General features: G+C 41.1%; 1 protein-coding gene across 1 annotated transcript in view; it reads right to left on the bottom strand.

The window, feature by feature from the left end:
* Positions 1–20,370, bottom strand: part of LOC139288925 (A-type voltage-gated potassium channel KCND3-like) — an 88,266-nt gene extending 67,896 nt beyond the window's left edge. The window contains exon 1 of the mRNA XM_070910386.1: positions 19,268–20,370. Within this exon, the coding sequence (XP_070766487.1) occupies positions 19,268–20,370 (1,103 nt within the window). The remainder of the gene's footprint in view (positions 1–19,267) is intronic.
* Positions 20,371–20,854: the final 484 nt, after the last annotated feature.

Below are 20,854 nucleotides of genomic sequence, written 5' to 3'. Positions count from 1 at the left end.
TTGGTCTGGTATCACAAGTAGCTCACGGTGGCTAATGTTAATACATTTTAGATGTTGTATAACAGTGAATTTGCTGACTTAATGACTCTTCTGTTGTAATGCTACATTTTAGCATCTACCATTATATTGTCATTGCGACTTGTGAATAAGGTGGCTGGTGTTAAGCAAGAGTTGCATAGTCTTGCTTTCATGGCTGTGGGTATGACTGCATGCACACACTGAAAAGAAACTGCAGCCACACCATCCCATATATGCAGAGGAAAACTGAGGTGAGACTATTGATTTTGTGGAAAAGAAGAGGCTGATAACGGATGTGTGAATTTGTCATTCGGGGAGAGCCTCAAAGGGAAATGGCCAGTGCAATCATCAGGACGGAGGAGCCTGTAGGGAGGCATTCACACACAAAAACCCGCGCATACACTTCGTTATAAAGACACAGAGGAGAGGAGGCACACGACAAAGATACGAAGAAAACAAATAGGAAGCTCGGAACTAATGGACCAAGGAGTAGACGTCCAATTTGTCTCACACATACATCAACCCAAACCTCAACCAAAAGCTGACAAACGGACCTTGTGAAAGCCGAGAGCTATTCGGAGTAACAGCTGGCTCCCGTCTGTGTTTCACATAGGTGGCGTCATACATAGCCATGTAGATGACAAACTTATCGTGATAAACAGTCACACTGTTCAATTAGAGCCACAACAGGTGTCTGGTGTAGACAGAGGGCACACAAAGTGAGTCACTGTGTATCAATCAGATGCGCCGTGCAGAATGAAGACAAGTTTGATTGACTCCTCTTTGCTCTTGAAGAGAAAAAAAGGAGGAATAAAGAGAAACACACTCTTGCAACACTGTTTTATCAGGTCACCTAAGTAATTAAACACATCCAGCTGTGGTTACAAGAGAGAGAAAGTGAGAGTCAGAGAGGACAGAAAGACATAGACAGTGATATCGAAACAGACGGAGACGTATCTTTGGAGCAAATTTGGGATTAGGATATATTAAAAATGGTGGAGAGGGATCTTAACAACTCTGCTGCTGCAGCTCTGAATGTGTGTGTGTCCGTGGGTGCGTGTGTGTATGCGTGTCATAACGACGTATTCAACACATAATTCTCATTTACAGCCTAGGGTTACCACGGCAACGAAAACAGCCCGAGCAGCAGATGACATGTTTAAAAATATGACACATAAAAAAAGATATCACACCTCATCGTCGTGTGTGCTTTTCGACTAGCATGTGTGTGACCGCGTGTATATTTCTGCAGGGCGGCGTGTGAGAGTTGTGCTGTATGAATGTGAAGGGGGCGGGGAGGAGACAGAAGGAGAGGGATGTGTTGAGAAACGGGAGAAAATAGGAGTGAGGGGCTGATGATGGGAGTGTGGATGGTGTCTATTTTTAGCCTGCATGTGTGATATATGCCAATAGGTGTTCAAACCACAGTAAGAGAGGCTTTGGCAGGCTATGATACACCTATTCTGTTCATTTTCACTTTTGAAAAGCAACACCAACTTTATCTTGTGTCATTAAATTGCATTTCTGTAGAGATAAAACTACCGTAACTAAAATAATTACAGTCCATTTTTCAGATTGGCGACTGACGATAACTGTTGCCCCCAATATTTTCTTTCCCTGCCAGGAGGCGAAGGTGCTGAAAGCCTCCATAAAACCAAGTAAATTGAATGTGCTGAAATTAAATTGAGTGCACTATGGAAGCAGCGGAGAGGAAAAAAAATCATATCATAATGAAATCAAATCAGGATTATATCCATAAAGCCATTCAATCACTCGTTAATCCCAAAATGATTGGGCTTTGGAAGAAAAGACGCAGAGCTACACATACACGCGCTCACGCACATACACACACGCACGTCAGATGGATTAAGTGACATCAATCAATAAATCCCAATCGTGGAGCAGTATCAAAACATCCGGACAGTAACAGATCTCAAAGGCCATGCTAAACACAATAAATGGGTCCAGAGGTAGGACACTATTATGAGTGATAGCGCAGAGAAAGTCTGATCTATTTTGACCAAATTATGGCTTCCCTTTCTGCAATACATCTTTTGTTTGTAATGCTGCAGTGCAGGGGCCACTATCACTTATTGGATTATATGGCTATCACATCAATCACTCCGTTCTGTGACTGGCCTCCACTTACTAAAGCATTTAACTGATCATCCTCTCATAAATGGCCTGATGAATTGCACCATCCTCTGACTTTGGTCTAATCATAATTGCATCTGTCTCCAATGGAGACGGTCTCTTGTCCCTTTCTGTCTCCGTCTCTCTGAATCATTCTCTGGGGGGGGGGTCAAGCACAAACAACAGAGCTGAGCATGGCTGGCAGGGACAGAATGATTCACACAATATTATCAGTATGCATTGTAAGTAATGTATCATTACAATTTTAATATTCAAAGCATAACAAAATAACAAGACTAATGGTCTACAGTCATGCTAGTGACCCTGGGAGGCTGTACTAAGGCGTCAGCATAATAACATGCTCATGCTGACAATGTTAACATGCTCATGTTTAATGGGTATAATGTTTAACATGTTCACCATGTTAGTTTAGTACATGCTAACCTTTCCTAATTAGCACGAAACACAAAGTACAGCTGAGAGTAATGGCAATGTCATTAGTTTTGCAAGTATTTGGTCATAAACCAAAGTATTGGACAAAGTGAAATTGTGACCTGATGGTAGCCCTAGAGGAAAAAATTCATGGATCATCAAACTTATCACAATTAATCCTGAGGGGGGCATGAATGTCTGTACCGAATTTCACAGCAATCCGTCCAACAGTTGTTGAGACATTTGTCTAAAAAACACAGATGTGAACCTTATGGGAGTGCTAGGGGAAAAGCCAGGGGTTCACCACCACCATTAGGGTTAATTGTCTGGGAACTATCACTGTCTGGACCACATTTCATGGCGATCCATCCAATAGTGTAATTGTGTAATAGAGATATTTCAGTCTGGACCATAGAGGTAAAACGACTGACTGACATTGCCATCTATAAAAGCCACACTGCTGCTAGGGTGGCTATATATATACTGTATATATGCAATATCAATATTTTAGCTATGGGCCCCATGTCTACAAAAACAGGCCTCATTCTAAATATGTCAACACCCTCGGGTCTTGTTGGACTCAGGCTGAGTTGCAGACCTCTAGTATAATCACTGCAGCCTTGTTTAGTTCATTAATTTAGTGTCCACACCAGTGGGGGCCACATGAAGATTAGGAGGCAATCATGACCATGAAAACTAAAAATAGCGGTAACAAAGCCTCAGAGCACAATAATAATGTCTTTAGTCAAAGCACAACAAGCACAGGTGAAAGAAAGTGAGGATTTCCAAGCTGTTTTATTCTACCTGGTTACGAATAAACAGTAAGATGTAAACAAATACAATAAAATTGAGAGGAAATAAGAAGCTTTTCTGTAAAACAATAGAACCATCATCTGACATTTTACAAACAGTCTATTTGATAGTCTGTGATGGCATGCAAACACTTTGACTAGTTAGGCCAACAAGTCTCTGCACACTGTGGAAGCTGAAGCTTTTTTTTCACAATCTTGAAACAACCATAAGTTCTGCAGAACCTGCAGAAGATATTTCACCACTTTGAATCTGCTTCTCTTTGAATGAATACATGCACATACGAATGCCCGTATACATGCACACATAGACAGACAGACAGACACAGGTACACATACACAAACACATTTGGAACGACAAAGCCCTCAATAGCAGCCATCTGTGAATTTCTAAAAGCATTTGGCCAGGTTCTTCATATCAGTCTGCTTGTCCATGAGGCCTGGCTCAAATCTGTTACTGTTTCCCAGCATGCCCTCTGTATAGAACACACATCAATGACCTCACGGCTGGAGACTGGAGCACAGGCCAAGTTTACGACTAAGAGCTGCTCTACAGGAAGAGGAAAAACACAGACACACATACAAATACAAACACCACTTCTCTATCTCTGCTCTTGCTTGATCTTCCCTAAAAACCTTAGTTTACTCCCTGACCATATTTCCCCTTTCTGCTTCAGTGTCTCTCTCTCTCCTGGTGGGCAATGGACTGCACTTTTCAACCTCATCTAGGCAACTATTTGTTTCTCAACGCTGTCTTTGCATCCTCTCTTTTTTTCTTAGTGAAAGTACAGGGCACATTGGTCAAACTCACTAATGATGAACAGCAATGTGAAGAAACAAGACATCTAACATTTACAAGTCTTCAAAGAAGGTGTAAGCTCCGCTCTAGCTGCTGGAAATGCTGTGGGTAACAAACAGGAAACAATGAAGTGAAAGTTGAAATATGCGATTCACAAACCAACTTCTGCTAATTATAGCAGCCCCGGCCTCATCTGCATCTGTTTAAAAGTCACAGCTCCCCTACGGTACAGCTATAGAGCACCACCAACACAGGAACACTGTCTCCACACTTCTGGAAACGTGTGTGATGTGTTGTCGTCTCTTTTCTGCCTATCACTCTAAATTGCTATTCCCTCTTGACAATTTGCTCCAGACTTTTTGGCTCATGCATACATGCAACTCATCAAGTCATGTGTGAATAGAGTAGAACTCATGGAAATACAGAGGGGAGAGTGTCCAGAGGCGCGTATGGCCACAGTGTGCCCGGCCATGGGGAGCTATTGGAAAGCTGTTGCTCCACTTGCAGCCACCTGCTGCCAGTATGGTCCACCTGGCCTGGGAACATTCATTATGGTCCAAAGCACTTGACCACAACATCCATCACCGCAGTCTGATCTATATCCACCCATTAGACCGCCGCTATCATCACCGTCCAACACTGATTAGTCACACTGGTAATATGAATGGATAGGAACCTGGATTGCATAGATAAATCCCCCCAGGATGGTGCTGGTGTTTTACTCATGCAGACGACTCATTCAGCATGCAAAGCGTCAGTTGTACAAGAGGAAGACAGAGTGTTGTGGTAAGTGGATAGTGGAATATTCATTTTCTTATGTTGGGCAACAGGGTTTGTGCATCTCTCAGAAATGCAGAAACTATCCAAACATGTTTTTTGAATTGAACGTTGATGAGTCATGTTGGACCGCTTGCTAGGTTTGAGCGCTAATAAGGAAATAATGTATTTTGAAATAGTAACATGACATTTTTATAACCGTCTTTTTGGCTTGCAGCAAATGATAAGACAGAGCCAGCAAATCTCAAAAAAACTGTGTAATCTGCATAAAGAAAATGGCAGCGGATGGAAATACTTGTGTTTATTCTCGTATTATCATTCATAGACCAATGTTATTAGTGTTATTATTTTTATAATGGACAATTTCATTCTGGTGTGCCCTGGGGCGGAAATTTTCAGAAAGCCAATTCATCCAGATATAAAAAGGGATAAATGAGGGAAATAGTCTGCTGGTATCTTTTATAAGTAAAGTCGGGCTATTTGTAAAAGCTCAAATCAGAAGTAAGTCTTTATTAGATTGTTGTATAATCGTTTTAACAGCAACTGACATGTTTCGCATGCAGTTTCTTCAAGAACCTGAAGAATTTACTCAATATCAAGTGCATTGGATTTGTATTCTTAAACTTCTTTAAATTGCATCAGCAGATTCAAGTAAAAACATTAACACTATAAACAATGTTGTTGTGAAAACTCGTGTGACCCACGTTCATCGTAGCAGTTCATTGAGAGTCTTGTGGCAGTGCAGCAGTGGCCACCAACATAAATTTTTTTTATATTAGATTCTTCCTCCATTATATTATCACAATATCGTGTGATGCCATTAAATCTAAGGGAGATTTAAAGTTACCAAAAATTGGATACTGCCTTTCCCTACTGTGATATCAGCAGTGAGTCCCTTTAGAAAGACACACAGTTAATTCTCATTCTACCAGAGCAGCAGAAGGAAATTTCCTTTAACTTTATTGAAGCACAGGCTCTGCTGAGAGTTTTTGCACTCATTACCAAGAATACTCTCTGAATTATGACAAGCCTCTGAAATGCGATTAAGTTGTGCAGCAGTTGTTCCTGTGTATTTGTATTTTTATATATTTAATAGAGGCCAACATGAAGACAATGGGTTTTATATGTCCTAATGCTTCATCCCATCTCTTCCTCATCCCTCGCTTTTGTAGTATTAATAATGAACAGCAGATCATTTTCTCTTTCACCTGCCGGAGAGCAGCCGACATGCCGGAGAGATGAGCTTCCCCTGTTGTGTGTCTACACATGCCCAAGACCATTGAGCATAGAACACAAACTGATAAATTGATTGTAATATAGCCTGGTTTGAGTGGATGTTGTGCCTGTGGGTTGCAGCAATGCTGGTTCAAAGTTGCATGCACGCGAGTGTGTGTGTGAAAGAGAGGAGGGAGAAAGAAAGAGAGAGAGTATATGCAGGCTTCTTATGGACTGTATTGCATTGCAATGCACATGTTAGCAGGGAAATGTTCTACTTTTATGATGAACTCTAAAAAGATTTTCCAAAAAAAAGAACATTACTTTGTAGGAGAGAAGAGAAAGGAGAGGCAGCGACAGTGATGGGGCAAGTAAGAGTTAAGACGCAATGTGTTATAAAGAGAAACAGAGAAAGGAAAGAGATAAGAGAGCTTATAAAGTGAGATTGCATTTAAGATTACACATGAAATTGCAATTTTTAGTGTTTCCCTACAAAATTAAATCTTTATCTATAAAAATGACATCTAAAGTAAAATGATTTATGGTACACAATGAACAACGCTGGTTTAAAAAGATACGAGGATAACACAAAGGTGAAATCAGGTTTTTGAGTTTCTAAATAGACACTTTTGCAGATTAGATTCTCAATGAAACATCTGCTGATTTATTTCATGCTATGACTTCATGTAGCCTGTAACATGCAGCCAGTAAATACACATTCATTTTTTGAGCGGAGACTGAATGTTATAACTCCCTCACACTCAAACTGCCACTGATATGTACATTTAACAGCATCATATTTCCAGGATAGACCTCTTCTGTATTACACACTGCATCTGGACGTTGAGGTTATGTCCTCTCCACCAAGCCTTTGCAGAGAAACAAAATCAATTTGCTCACGCTGCGCATGTGTTCAATTGTCCCTCACGTGTAAGATTGAAGTGTATTGTTTATGTATACGATACCAAGGTTACGGACCGACTCCCCTACACGGCTAAAGTGGTTTCCTTACGGTGCATTCAGCATGATTTGTTACCAACAGCAAACTGATAGCTTCACTGATTCCCATTGCATATCTGCTAGAAACTGGATGGATTTATAAGCTCTCAGTTTTGAGCAGGTCATTGATGTGGTGTTAATTCAATGCTAATAAGATTAAAACATAATGCAGATTGTCTCCTGTGAAATGAGGCTGGTGAAAATCCTTTGAGGAGACTTCTTATTGAGCGGCAGTGGACCATGGCCACGCTCCTCACAGAGCAGAGAGGTAGAAGACGGGTTACTCACGAGAGGGGGTTTGGAAATTGAATTAAAATTGCCAACAGTAAACCTTTGAAGGGAAAACGGGCTTACGGAAATCTATTAATGGTGTTAGTCCATGACTTGACTTTTATGCTCTTCCCCGTGCTTGGCGCTGTCAGATGGCACATGGCAGGGTTAATCCCTCAGCATGGGTAATCCCCCAAAGACATCTGGATCAAAAAAGTTGTTTCCTACTTTAGAGAAGGACACGTCCTACGTCACTGTACCGACATGAGAATGACAATACACAGTAGAGAGCTCAAATATAATAATATCAGTATTGGGCACAATGTTTAACCATTAAGTGAGGAGTACGCTCAAACTGCGGCAAATCACACAGAAATCCAGTAAGATCATCCTAAGTGAAGCCTGTCAGGATGGTGAGAACAGGAGAAGAGAGAAGAGGACAACCCACACACACACACACATAGACACACATACACTAAAGCAGAGGGAATAGCTCCAGAGACAAGCATTAATCCACACAGATTTAGTGTAGCAGAACAATTGCTTTTGTCACCCTGGGTAATCAGCACAGAACACAGTTTATGAATTACAGTACGCCCAGAAAGCCATAGACACAGAGAAAGAGAGACAGAGTGTGTGTGTGTCTGTGTGTGTGTGTGTGTGTGTCTGTGTGTATGTGTGAGAGAGAGAGTGACTGAGAGAAAATGCATGTATGTCAGTGCGAGAGTGAGAGCACCAAAAAATGGAACAATGACGTCTACCTGTTCAAAAGCCTTGGCTGTGAGTCTGGGAAGATTAATCAGAGTCATTCAGACAGCGTTTATCACATTCTCTACAGGGAAATGAGAGGCGATTTATTTCTATAACTTGGCCTACATATATGGAGAACTATCACTCACATTCACTTCAGCCCCCATTATCCACTCAGTAATGAGCGTGTCTGCCCAGTGGACACAATACTGTCTAATCCATAATTGTTTACATTCTAGTGTTTGCTCACAGCCAACTAAATCAAGGGCCACTCCAATAAAACCACGAAAACAATGCATCACTAAGTGATGGTGTAATCGTCCTCTTAAATCAGCCTTTACTTGTGCAACATAATAAAATCAATCCAAGGAGGAGTTAGCGTTTACACTATCAGGTATATGCACTTCAGGGATCATTATTTATCTTTTTTATCAAAAGAAAATAAAAATACAATTTAGCTAAGCAGTCATATTTAAATGGTTGTTGTTTTTGTAATTACTTTGAGGGATTCTGGTGTATAATGAGCACATTGTTTAGTGTCACTTATTTTTATTTATAAGTTGGGTTATATATTTATTTATTTGACAGTTGAACTGGGGACATTGCCTTTACAGGAATGTAATGTGTCTTCTTGCAACAGGAAACACAAGTAAACAAGACTAACATGCTACCATTCTCACAAAGATAATACTAACATGCTGATGTTAAGCAGGTATAATGTTTACCATGTTCACCATCTTAGCATATTAACATTTGCTAATTAGCAGTAAACACAGCTGAGGCTGATGGGAATGTTATTATTTTTTCAGGTATTAAGTCATAAACCAAGGTGACACATAAAATGTCGACCTCATAATGGCGCTACATGAAAAGTAAGGGGATCACCAAAGTCAGTAGGCTTTATGCCATGCCTAGAGCCATACCGCTAGCATGGCTAAAAATTGGCAAAAAAACAAAGCTTCACAAACTTCACAATCAAAAGTCTGAATACTGCAGGAAATGATAAGAAGGGGTTCAGGGTTTGGTGTCTTGGGTTTGCTTTTACCATGTGTCTTTAGATCCACTCAGTGGGTAGCAGCAGCCATCAGTTGTCCAGGATGTTGCTAAACACCCTGGAAACTGATAATCACCGACTCATTTTCAGACTCCTCACTGAGAGCCTGCTGGTAATTGAATTGGAGGAATGGGCACAAGTGTAGTGGGCTTGGAAGGACCATAGCTGAAGGCAATCAGCTGTGACAGACACTGAGAGAGAGACAGGGAGGGAGGGAGGAGGAGAGGGAGAGAGACAGTTTCTATAATGAAATGTTCACACATCTGACATACTGGGGGTTTTTTTTGCTTCAACACCTTGAGCATCACTCCAATCACTTTTGTCCAGTTAGTTGAGATGAAGTTAGTCAGGACACAGTGTCCTATGACAGGCAGCATTTGCATGCATGTCACGTCAATGTTGAAAAAGGGGGTGGCAAAACAAAGCACATGCTTGAAGTACCTCACTGAAAGACCCTCCCTGTCAATTACCCTTCACAGTCACATTGGCCACAAAAAAACTCCCTTGGCTGACAGGTGGCCACGTAAATGCATTTTGCAAAAGCTTGAAAGGCTTGGCGCTCGATATCTCTTTTCAAAAAAATGGGCAACCATCCAGATCTCTGCATGAAAAGGGGGTAAAATACATACCAACAACAAAACAGGGGGGCCTGACCGAGCATCTAGCTGAGCTGAAAAGAATCATTTCAGAGGCAGATTTTGGAAGGCAGACTGGGGTGCAGTATTGACTTGTGTGACCTCAAACACAAAAACACAAGCAGCAGGCACCAGCTTTACTAGCTAGTACATTCGTTCTTTTTGACATGTTTAATCTGGTCTTATTCTCCATATAGAGGTTATTGATTGTTTGCAGATTTCTTTTGAGGACCAATTGCTGACAGAATTGACCATTTTCAGCTGCTGTTGTAATCAAGGACAGATAAAGGTTACTATACAGGTTCCGTTACTTCTACTACACCTTATAAATAAAGCATATAATCTAAAGACTGGTAAACTGTAAAAGAAGAAGTCACTTTCAAATCGTGCAAGCAGCCGGAGGACAACGTCGGTCTGTCTGTTGGTCCACCACTTCAGTCCAACCATTGGATGGATTGCCATGACATTTTGTACAGACATTCATAATCCCCTGATGATGAATCCTAATGAAGTTAGTGAACTTCTGACTTTTCCTCTAGCGCCATGATGAGGATGACATTTTTGGTTTTGAATGAAATATCTTGACAGCTGTTGGATGAATTGCCATGAAATTTGATAGAGACATTAATGCTCCCCGACAGGATGAACTGTAGTAACTTTGGTGATCCCTTAACTTTTCATCTCGCATCTATCATCAGGTCAAAATGTTAGCATGCTTACGTTGGCTTTTGGTTCAAAGCACTACTAGAACAAAGTACAGTCTCACAGAGCCGCTAGCATGGCTGTAGACTCTTAGTCTTGTTTTCGTCTTCTTAAGAACGGCAAAGCAACATAACATATATAGTATATTATATCATATATGATACTATGCTCAATCCTATCTAATCCTATTTTATGTGCAATCAAGATTACAAGGCCATCATTCCATCCAGAAAAATAAGTGTCCAGAGTCAATTGTCCTGATGCTGATAAAATCTACAGTTTTAGTCTGAATTTTATTCCGTTTTCAGAGCATTTAAAAGCAAACAACCCCAAAAATGTTACCTACCCATTTCACATTCATATTCAGGTGCAACATTTAAACACACAGTTTAGATTTATGACATCTGCCCCTGTGCTCTGATGCGTCTGACCACCAGGAAATAAACACAGTATCTCTGTCGGTAATTGAGGCAGTTGTAAAATACATTCACTGGTATGAGTAGAACACACTGTGAGTTATTATTGTGTACCTAGAAACCATGGACCTGGAAAATTACTTTAGTGATTTTTCTGCGTTTATAACAACCTCACTATCACACAATCAGCAGCCACAGACATAAGACTAAATGTGGAAGCACATAATTACAAGGTACACTGAGTTACAGAGCAGAACATACTAAAAATGTAAACCATATGCCTTCACAGTGGGACACAAACGCACCAAACACATTGTTAACATTACTTCAACGTAATCAAACATGCCTCAGGATACACATCGGTTCAGAAGAAAACAAGAAAAAGAAAGAAGAGAAGGTTAGGGGTAGTGAATGAGGGAGAGGGAGACAAAAAGAAACGTATACAGCTATGCAGCCCTGTTAGTCTGTAATGACTACATACCAGAAAACAAAAAAATCATTGAAATACCATAGTTGGAAAACTATGGTATTCTTAGATTAAAGTTATTTACCTATTTATTTACCTGTTTTGATTTAAACAAAAGGAGCAATAAATCATTATATTTATTTTTGTTTCTCCATTACATTTACAGAAAATGTACTATATCACAATATACAGTAGATTGATATCATGATATAAAATGACATGTAATGTGATGGATGTATTGCCCACCACTATAAGCATTAATCTCAAAGTGCAGCTAATGCTGACAGACATGAATTCATTAGTTTTGGATGCATACCATTAACCAAATGGTAATCCAGTAGATAGGATTCGCCATTTGGAGACAATAAATGTCTTCACCAAATTTAATTTGACTGTCAATATTTCAATCTGGAGCAAACAGCAGACTGACTGACCAACATTGCCATCACAAGAGCCATGCCAGAGACACAGAGAGAAGGAAGAAACTAAGGTGAGGGGTGAAAATGGACTGACATTTCTATTTTGTGACCTCTTTTCTGTTGCTTTTTCTTTAGTAGTGGTGTAAAGGTGGAAAGGGGTCAGGGGGACTCTCTTTACTCTGGAAGGGAGACTGAGCTAGAAGACAGGGAGGGTGCGGAAAGACAAACTGCGGGAAAATAACAGCTGGGAGGTCAAAGTTTAGATTCAATTCTTCTGATATATGCTTTTGTGAGTATGTGTGGTAGTGAATCTCCATTATAAAGAATTATTTCAGTATCAGGGAGTTCAACTGGAGGTCTATGTTCTATAGAAAGCATCTCAAGGCCAAAGGTGATTGTAGATGTTACTGAAGCTTTTTAATGCAGTCACACTCCCTCTGGATTCACTCTACAGCCAGACGACAAAGATATTGTACACAAATGTGGCTTTTATCCTCCACAGGAATAAGAAAAAGAAATGTGGACAATCTGTTAAGTCCACGATTTATTATGAATCTGCAGTTCTGTTATGTTTTGATGTTAGGTTCCTCCCACCACTGTCAGTGTAGGTAGGGAAAATAATTCATGACAAGCCCCGATATATTGAAATTAAGTTATAAAGCCTTTCCAGGCTCTTAACTGTTATTTAAAGTTTGCAGACTTGGCTGGATTCCTGCCAAATGCCTATTGTACTATAGCTTTTATTGGCCGTTTGTAAAAGAAGAAAAAGAAGAAAAACACAAAAGGTGAGAGAAAAAATAAACAGGACTGTGCAAAGCCTACAGAGCACAGAAAAAGCCTTTTGCTATTCCTGACATGTTGTCAGAAAGTGAAATCTTTGACCCATGACTTTCTGTCTATTAAAAAGGTACTGTGCTCTATTTTTACATAGGCTCCAGAATATACTTCTGTCCGTTAATGATACGCAATGAAATGTTTTCTGGCTGTAAAACAATGACTTCTGCTCTAAAAAAGGTGGTCTGGTATACAATGTATCTGTGCTGATGTATTGCTTTGCATGTTCTCGGCTCCATTTCCACCTGTTATTAGCATGTGATCTGTATCTGGATAATGACACCTGATCCAAGGGCCTTTGCATTTATACCGCTGTCACTAATTTGTGTTTTTGCTTAACCAGATATCTAGATACAGATTGCATGTTAATGCCAGGTGTAAATGGAGTGCCAGTGGTAATTACCTGCTCAGTGCTTTGTTTTACACACTGAGATAAGTAGTTGTTTTTGCTGCTCTAGGTTGGTTGACAGTAACAGTTGTTGTCCTGCATTTTCTAAAGACAAGAAAATGCCAGCATGACTGGCTGCTATGGGTTATTTAAACTGAAAGCTTTTCTAGACATTGAGTTTAAGCTGGTTAGTTCAGCACACACTGTTACACTCTTCAAGCACTTATGGTCTTATTGCTACTAAAAGTCTGCCTTAACTTAAACTGACGGTGTTGTCCACATTATGAATACTGAGGAGTAATGTAAGTCGCTCTGGATACGAGTGTCTGCCAAATGCTGTGACTGTAAATGTTGCCTGGAATATCTCCATATATCAACCCCATGTGTAAATCCCTTGAAAACCCATGATAATAGCTCTTACTATTTTCATGAATAATTAATCTTGATTTAATGAAGTTAAGGGTATTGAAGGGAAAAAAATACTTTGATTTATTTCAGTGTATGCACTGGAGTGCTTTGACTGTACATGCAGAGTAGATTATTTGCATAGCATCGTATATTTCCGTACATGGTTTCTAAATAACCAGAGAGCTAAATGCTCTCATCTCACATTTCTTACATGCTTGGCATGCACTCATGATCTCCTGTCATTACGCAAACTAAAAATAAGTCTTAATTGATATGATTGAAGATCAGCTCACCACTAATCTTGACCTTAAAAAAAGAAAAGGTTACGAACAGACCTGGACCTAAATCACCATGGACAAATTACTTCCTTAACTGCTCTCATAAATCCATGATAAAGGATCAGTGACATCACATTTAGGTGCTATCTTCCATTCAAACTCTCATCACCCATTCTAATTAGTAGCACTAGCAATGGCCACCACATTTCACACTACTGCCCAAATCAATATTTGCTCATCTGCATTGATCATCATTTTTTACAAGCTGTTGGCTCCAAAAACAAATGCTTTATAAATCAGAGCTTGTGAAAGAGGGTGCATACTTTAGAGACACGCACATGCACACATTTATAGGCACAAGTGAACACGAGCAGGCACCCAAAGACAACCCCCACAAACATCGTCTCCATGCACACGCAACCCATGCACCACAGCAAACAACAGAGTACGTGAAAGGTCTTGTGTGGTTGTCTGGGAGACAGAGAGCAGTGCATTGATCTTAGAGGAGCAGTGATCAAAAGAAGCTGGTCTTTGATTGGGATATTAGTCATACTCAGGCATGGCTATGCTAATGACTACGACACATCCAAACACTCTCACAGCTCTCATCAATACTTATGTATGCAATATATCCCAATGAGTCCGCAAAGATGACAAGATGCCTAGAGAACGGCTGACATGTTTTGTTACGTCTATTAGAGTGCATTTTAAGAGAGCACTGGAACTGGTTGGGTTTCATTGCTCAAACAAATATACACTGTTTTCTATATCAAAGAGTTTACAGCCTTGCTGACTACAAGACAACACACACTAATTATATAATAAAGTCTTGGGCGCATTAGTGCCAATGTTGATCTGAAAAAGACTAGCTTGGTGTGAAAATTTGTTTACTGTACTTAAGCAAAAGCGTTTCAAATACACAATATTGTCCTAGAAAATGTTTCCCAGACAGCCAAAGTCAACTTTGAGTTATTGTCTGGAAGGTTGCGAGGTGGTCGAGGTTGACAGGTCTACTTTGAATCAGTCACAATTTATATGTCAAATGAGTGCCATTGAATCAACACTGTGTAAGGGTTATGTTTTCAACACTGAAATACTAATATTGAATCAGTGTTGTCTCAACGTGCCTACTGCAAACTTTCAAGTTACATGAGGACTGGGGAACAACCATTTTAGGGGTGTGTGGGACACATTTATTTGAAATAACGCACTGTGATATATGCAACTTGTTTAGTTTCAGATGACAAAGAAAACTAAATCATGTATATGTAATGAGGAAAACATCTAAAAGTCACTTTGGGAGGGAAATAGCAAAGCAAATGGGGGACAGTCAACCAGCAGCAGTGAAATATGTTTTTAAATGTGAAGCCTCTCTCATTGTAGTTGACCTTTGACCTTTTGTGTAAAAAATGATGTAACCTATTAAAAATCTATGTGAAATTATGTCATAATTACTGCATCAATTCTTGAGTTACGGCCAGTGACCTTGACTTACATGCTAAACAAGACACAAAGATGGATAGATGTCTGTCAAAAGAACATAAAATATTCATCAGGTTTGACTTTATTCACTCAGCATGACATTATGTTCATATTAGCTGATGTTGTTGTTTTGCCCTAACCAATCCATAATGTATCAGTATCGGGTGGAGTATCTATCCCACCAATGTCAACATTCTTAATCCCGCCTACAAAGCTTTGATTGGTCAACTGTTTCTCCTAGCAGCAGAAACAGCCATCAATGACCACATCACCAGAACTACATGAATCACTGGACAAATCTGAGATTTAGGCAGCTATTCAGGCTATGCTGGTTTTAAAGCTGCAAATAGTGGTATACACATTAGCTATGATGGCTCACTATAATGCTAGTTCCTCCATCAGTCACAAGAGCCTCATTCTGTAGTGGACCCTTTGAGTCCCACCAGCTGGCTGATGGCAGCAGACCGGCGCTGACGGTTGGTGGTTTCTACAACAGTTGGAAATCCCTGTTTACTCTATCTGGCTAACAGTAGAGAGAGGTTTTTGGGGTAAGCCGCTCCAAACACTAGTGGGCATCTTTATGGCAGGCTTTCCCAAGTCCTCCTTGATCAGATAAAATTCGACTTGACAATCAGCACAGAGGCCTTTTAAGAAGTGAAAACATTTGCTACTGCGTTTAGAGGTTCAACTGCAATAATATCATACACTTACTATGATTAAAAGGTAAGCCATTAAAGCATTTAGTTCAAAAAAAGTCTCTAAATAGATCATGATGAATAAATGTAATAAAAACAAAAGACAAAAAGTCTTGTTAGAGATCATTGCGAACTTAACTGCTGGACTGGGAAAACTAGCACAACTAAGGCAAAATTTCTTCCATTATCTTCCTGTGTCTCTTTCACAATGTGAATAAAGATGTGAACTACATGGAGTCTAGATGGACCGGTAATGAAAAGCTGAGGTTTAGCAGTTGCTGCGTGTCTCTCACAGACACCCTCTCTGCCTCCTCCCCAGCCAGACCACAGTTTATAATACAGGTTCAACCAAATATGACAAATGCTCAAAGTTATTATCACTCAAAGGTCAAAATCAATTTGTTTAACAACCTCGGGAACAAAATCCCTCACAGGTCCTATTGCCTAAGTGTCTCTGATTTAACTAAAGCTTCACCACTGTGTGCCTGCCTGCCTACCCCTCATTTGCAGGATTTGAGCTAAGCTTTTTAGCTGTGCTATAGAGTGAGCACAGGGCTCCAAGGATGGCAGTGTTGGTTGGTGGCTTGCTATGGTTTAAACCTCTTTTTGTACAGTTGGTCTTCAGGAGCAGCACAGCCTCTAGGGTCTGCTTTTTTGAGGATTTTAGACTCTTATCTTGTTTGTACCAAAGCCAGTTTATACCACAATATGTCCCCTGCAATTTTGTCTTGCAGTAATCCGCTTCTGATATGACTAAAAAGTTAGATGCAATAAATAGATGTCCGATTGTAGCTATTTTTCTATCCATAATTTCCTCCCTCTCCTCTCAGCCCATAATCAATATCCCTTCTCTTCTGACATGCTGTTGTCATTAGAGCAACTTCCATTTCCAGGAAGAAAGAGGAGATCTGGACTTCAAAAAGCTATTCACCTGGTATTTCATTGTCCATTGTTGAAGGGGGATTATGGATTCTGATTGAGGCCGGCTTATTGTCAGATAATCAAAACACTCAAAAAGCCACAGCGGGCGACCAGCACGTACGTGGCACAGATAGGTCACCCTCTGTGCTGTGTGCCATAGTGCTAATGAAAACAGGTGTGTGCATGTAAACACACAACCTGACATGCACACACATGGACAAATCAAAACACACACAGCACAAACACCAGGGCTAAAGCTTACAAGTTAAGAGTAAATTAAATATGAGAGTGCGGATGATATGAGTATCTCCACAAGGAGAACAAAGCAGAACACACTCTCGACAGCACAACACTAAGCCCTGAGGCAGCTAGACAGGAAGACAAGAAGTCAAAAAAAAACATTGTCTGTGGGAACTGGCTTTCATCTTGTTTAGTCAGATGAGTATAAATTGCTGCACAGCAGACAGTCAACATACTTGATACACAGATTTCAATGCAAGTTAGAGGAGGAAAGAGTGGAACAACTTTAAACACAGATGGTACTTGCAAATCTGAAATCACATTCACTGGAAGACCCCGTGAAACGGACTCACGCCAACATGCACACAAACGCTGTATGGTTAGTTTGTGTGTGTTTATGACGTCAACCAAGAGCAGAGACCAGAATGTCAGGCAGGTTTACATTAGTCAGCAGATGCAGTGGGCCACATCATTAGTCACTCTGACACCCACTTCTAGCCCCTGCTTTATTGATGAGACCAAACTCAACAACTACCCCTCCCTTTAATACACACACACACACACACCCTCCTCGTCCACAATCCTACTGTAAAAGCAACAGGAGACCAGTTTAGCGTCTCAGGTCTCACTCCTGTGGGACGAGACAGGTACTGTGTGAAAGACTACGGGCTAGAATGGACAGCAAAGCAAGCTGTTGTTCATAAAATGAACAGACAACAGCGCAGAGAACACTGTGCTATTTTCCACAATTCAGTGGCTACTCATCCATCCACAGACCAAACAACCGATCCAGAATCAAACATCTGCTCAACACCAGATCTTCTGGGCAGGTTGTGAATGGCAGGGCACGATAACAGGGTGCCAAGTGTGTCACGGCAATGAGCTCAGAGCCATTTATGGCCTCCATGACTCTGACATTTAGCAGGATGCTGCAATTTGTTAGCCTCTCAGTCTGACTCACACATCCACAACAGGGGACACTCATGAAACACATTACCATTAGGCATAATAGTGCCGCATCACAGAACTGTGTGTGTGTATGTGTGTGTACGCAGTGTAAAATTAATGATGTATGTGTGGTTCCTCTCACTACCATAAAAAATGACAAAAATGAAAATGGTGGAAATATATGATGACATAAAAATGAAGAAAAACACGTTGGGAGACGTAACAAATGAATGCATCAAAATACTCCTCATGTTCATCTTGAAAAACTCAATCAAAGCCAAATCATGACCTTGTAAAAAGGAAACAAAAACTACAGCCCTGGGCAACAGGTTAATTAGGAATTCAGTGAATAATGAAAACATGTATGCCATTTAAAATTGTGTGTTAATAACTAATAATAATTATCTCTGCCTGTTACCCAAACGCAAATAACTGAAACACTTACTTGCCTCTTAAAACAATGGAGAGCATTTTAATATTCCGCATCAGAGCCTTTGTAACAAGAGGCACTTCATTTTCAAGGCCAGCAACTAGAGTAACCCACAAAGAGTGAGTGAAGGAGGAGGAGGAGGGCTCTTAAAATGCAAAGTCACTGTTTCAGTTCATTCTGAAATCAAAGAGCAGTGCTGCTAACCACAGGGCAAGTTGGAGAGGGACATAATGGTATAATCTCTGTTTCTCTCTATTTCCTATCGAGTGTTTTTGTTTCACTAAGATGCTTTCAACTTCCCCCTTTTCTCAACAATCTCCTATGTCTCTCTCTCCCTCTTATCGGTGATGTATAAAGGGCATGTGATGGCACAGCCATTACTGGGTTGGGAACATCTTGATGGCTGCTCTTCCCCCCAGAAGAATACCATCAGTTGTAACAACACAGTGGACACTAGTCTAGTGAACAGTATGATTCCTCTGTAGTCTCTTATCATTATGCTGAAACTTTGTAAAGTATGTCTTGGAAAGAGCTGCACTGACTTCTGAAGCAGTTGTAGGTTTTTGGGCCACGAAGTCAGACACACATTTCAATTCAAATCATAATCAAACATTTACTCACACGAAACAAACCCAATTGCAAATACACATACACACACATTCGCTTGCACACACACACACACACACACACACACACACACACACAAAGCACCCGCAACCAGATAAAAGAGGTGTCTGCTCTGCTCTTACCCGAGCGTTGTCATAGTAACGATGGTGTACCAGAAGGAGGCTGGGATGCTGGTGAATTTGCTGGAGCTTGAACCCTTCTCTGCGTAGAACATGACGGTAGCAAAGATAATTATGGCCATAGTGAGGGAGAAGAGCAGGAAGCCCAGCTCCGAGGCACAGCTCTTCAGAGTGTAGCCTAGGATGCGCAGGCCCTGCGAGTGACGGGAGAACTTAAAGATACGGAACACGCGGAAAACACGGAGCGTCACAAAAGCGCCGCTCACGTCCTCGTTGTCAGTCATCACCAGGCCAATGTAGTAGGGCAAGATGGCCACCACATCAATGATGCTCATGACGGACCTCATAAAGCGGTAGCGGCTGGGCGCAGCAAACAAGCGCATCAGGTACTCCACGGTGAAGATCATGACACAGGCCGTGTCCATGCAGAAAAAGGCCACGGTGTAGCGCTCACCACATGGTACTTCCTTCTGGTTGGGCACCGTGCCACAGGGTACCGTCTCCACCACATTGGTTATGACGGAGACAGCGATGAAGAAACCCGTGACATAGTAGAAGACAAGGGCCATGGTGGAAGTGTGGGGGTTCTCGAAAGCCCGCCACATGGTCTCCCTGAAGGTCATGTTGGGCAGCTTAGCGTCCTTGTTGTCCTCCTGGTCATCCATCAGACGCTCTGCATTCTCCCTCTTCCTATCCTTGTACTCTTCATAGCAGCAGTCACCGATGATCTCTGGGACGATGCCAAAGAAAGCCAGCTCCTCATCATAGGAGGAGATGCACTCGTAGCGTGGGTAGTGGAGCTTGCCTGTGCGGTAGAAGTTGAGCACGCTGCGGAACACGTCAGGGTCCCGGTCGAAGAAGTACTCTTTGGTCTCCTCGTTGTAGAAGAACTCCTTCTCTGAGCTCCCCAGCAGGGTGTCTGGATAACGGTCCAACGTGTTCCTCCAGGTTTGGAAGCGCCGTCCACTGACATTAAGAATGATTTGCTCATCCTGCCGCTTGTTCTTCTCAGTGGGCGCCACTGGCATGGGCAAATTGGCCACAGGCATCCAGCCGATGGCTGCCGCCCGGGCAAAGGGAAGCCATGCCGCTACTCCCGCCGCCATGCTGTGTCCGGCTTGGGGTGTAGGGGGGAACAAGTCCAGCGCCTTCAAAACCAGCTTGGCTTCAGCTCATTCACCATCTAAAAGCGAATAGAGCGAGAGTTTGTGAGGATAGGAAGGAGGGGAGTACTGTTTTGATCATGAGAGGGGACGAGAGGGAAAGCAACAATGAGACATAGAATAAAAAGGAGGGAGAATTTAAGATAAATGAATGTTACAGATGTGGAAGAGAGGAAAGTGATGTTAAAGAAACAGATTTCGTGGAAAATATGAGCCATTAAAAAGGGACAGACAAAACATAGACAAAAACTAACAACATAACTTGTATTGGAACAAGGCAGTCTAGCTGAGATAGCAAAAAAGTATCTTAATGGAAACACAATTTAACATCACACTTAAGTTGAAAACCCTTTGCAGTGCTCAATATATATAGTACATATATATACCATCATGAAGGCATATATATATGATATATTAAGCTTCAATG

The sequence above is a fragment of the Enoplosus armatus genome, chromosome 8, assembly GCF_043641665.1.
Source record: "Enoplosus armatus isolate fEnoArm2 chromosome 8, fEnoArm2.hap1, whole genome shotgun sequence".
In the NCBI taxonomy this organism is placed as follows: Eukaryota; Metazoa; Chordata; class Actinopteri; order Centrarchiformes; family Enoplosidae; genus Enoplosus; species Enoplosus armatus.
This window is presented reverse-complemented; position numbering and strand designations above follow the sequence as displayed.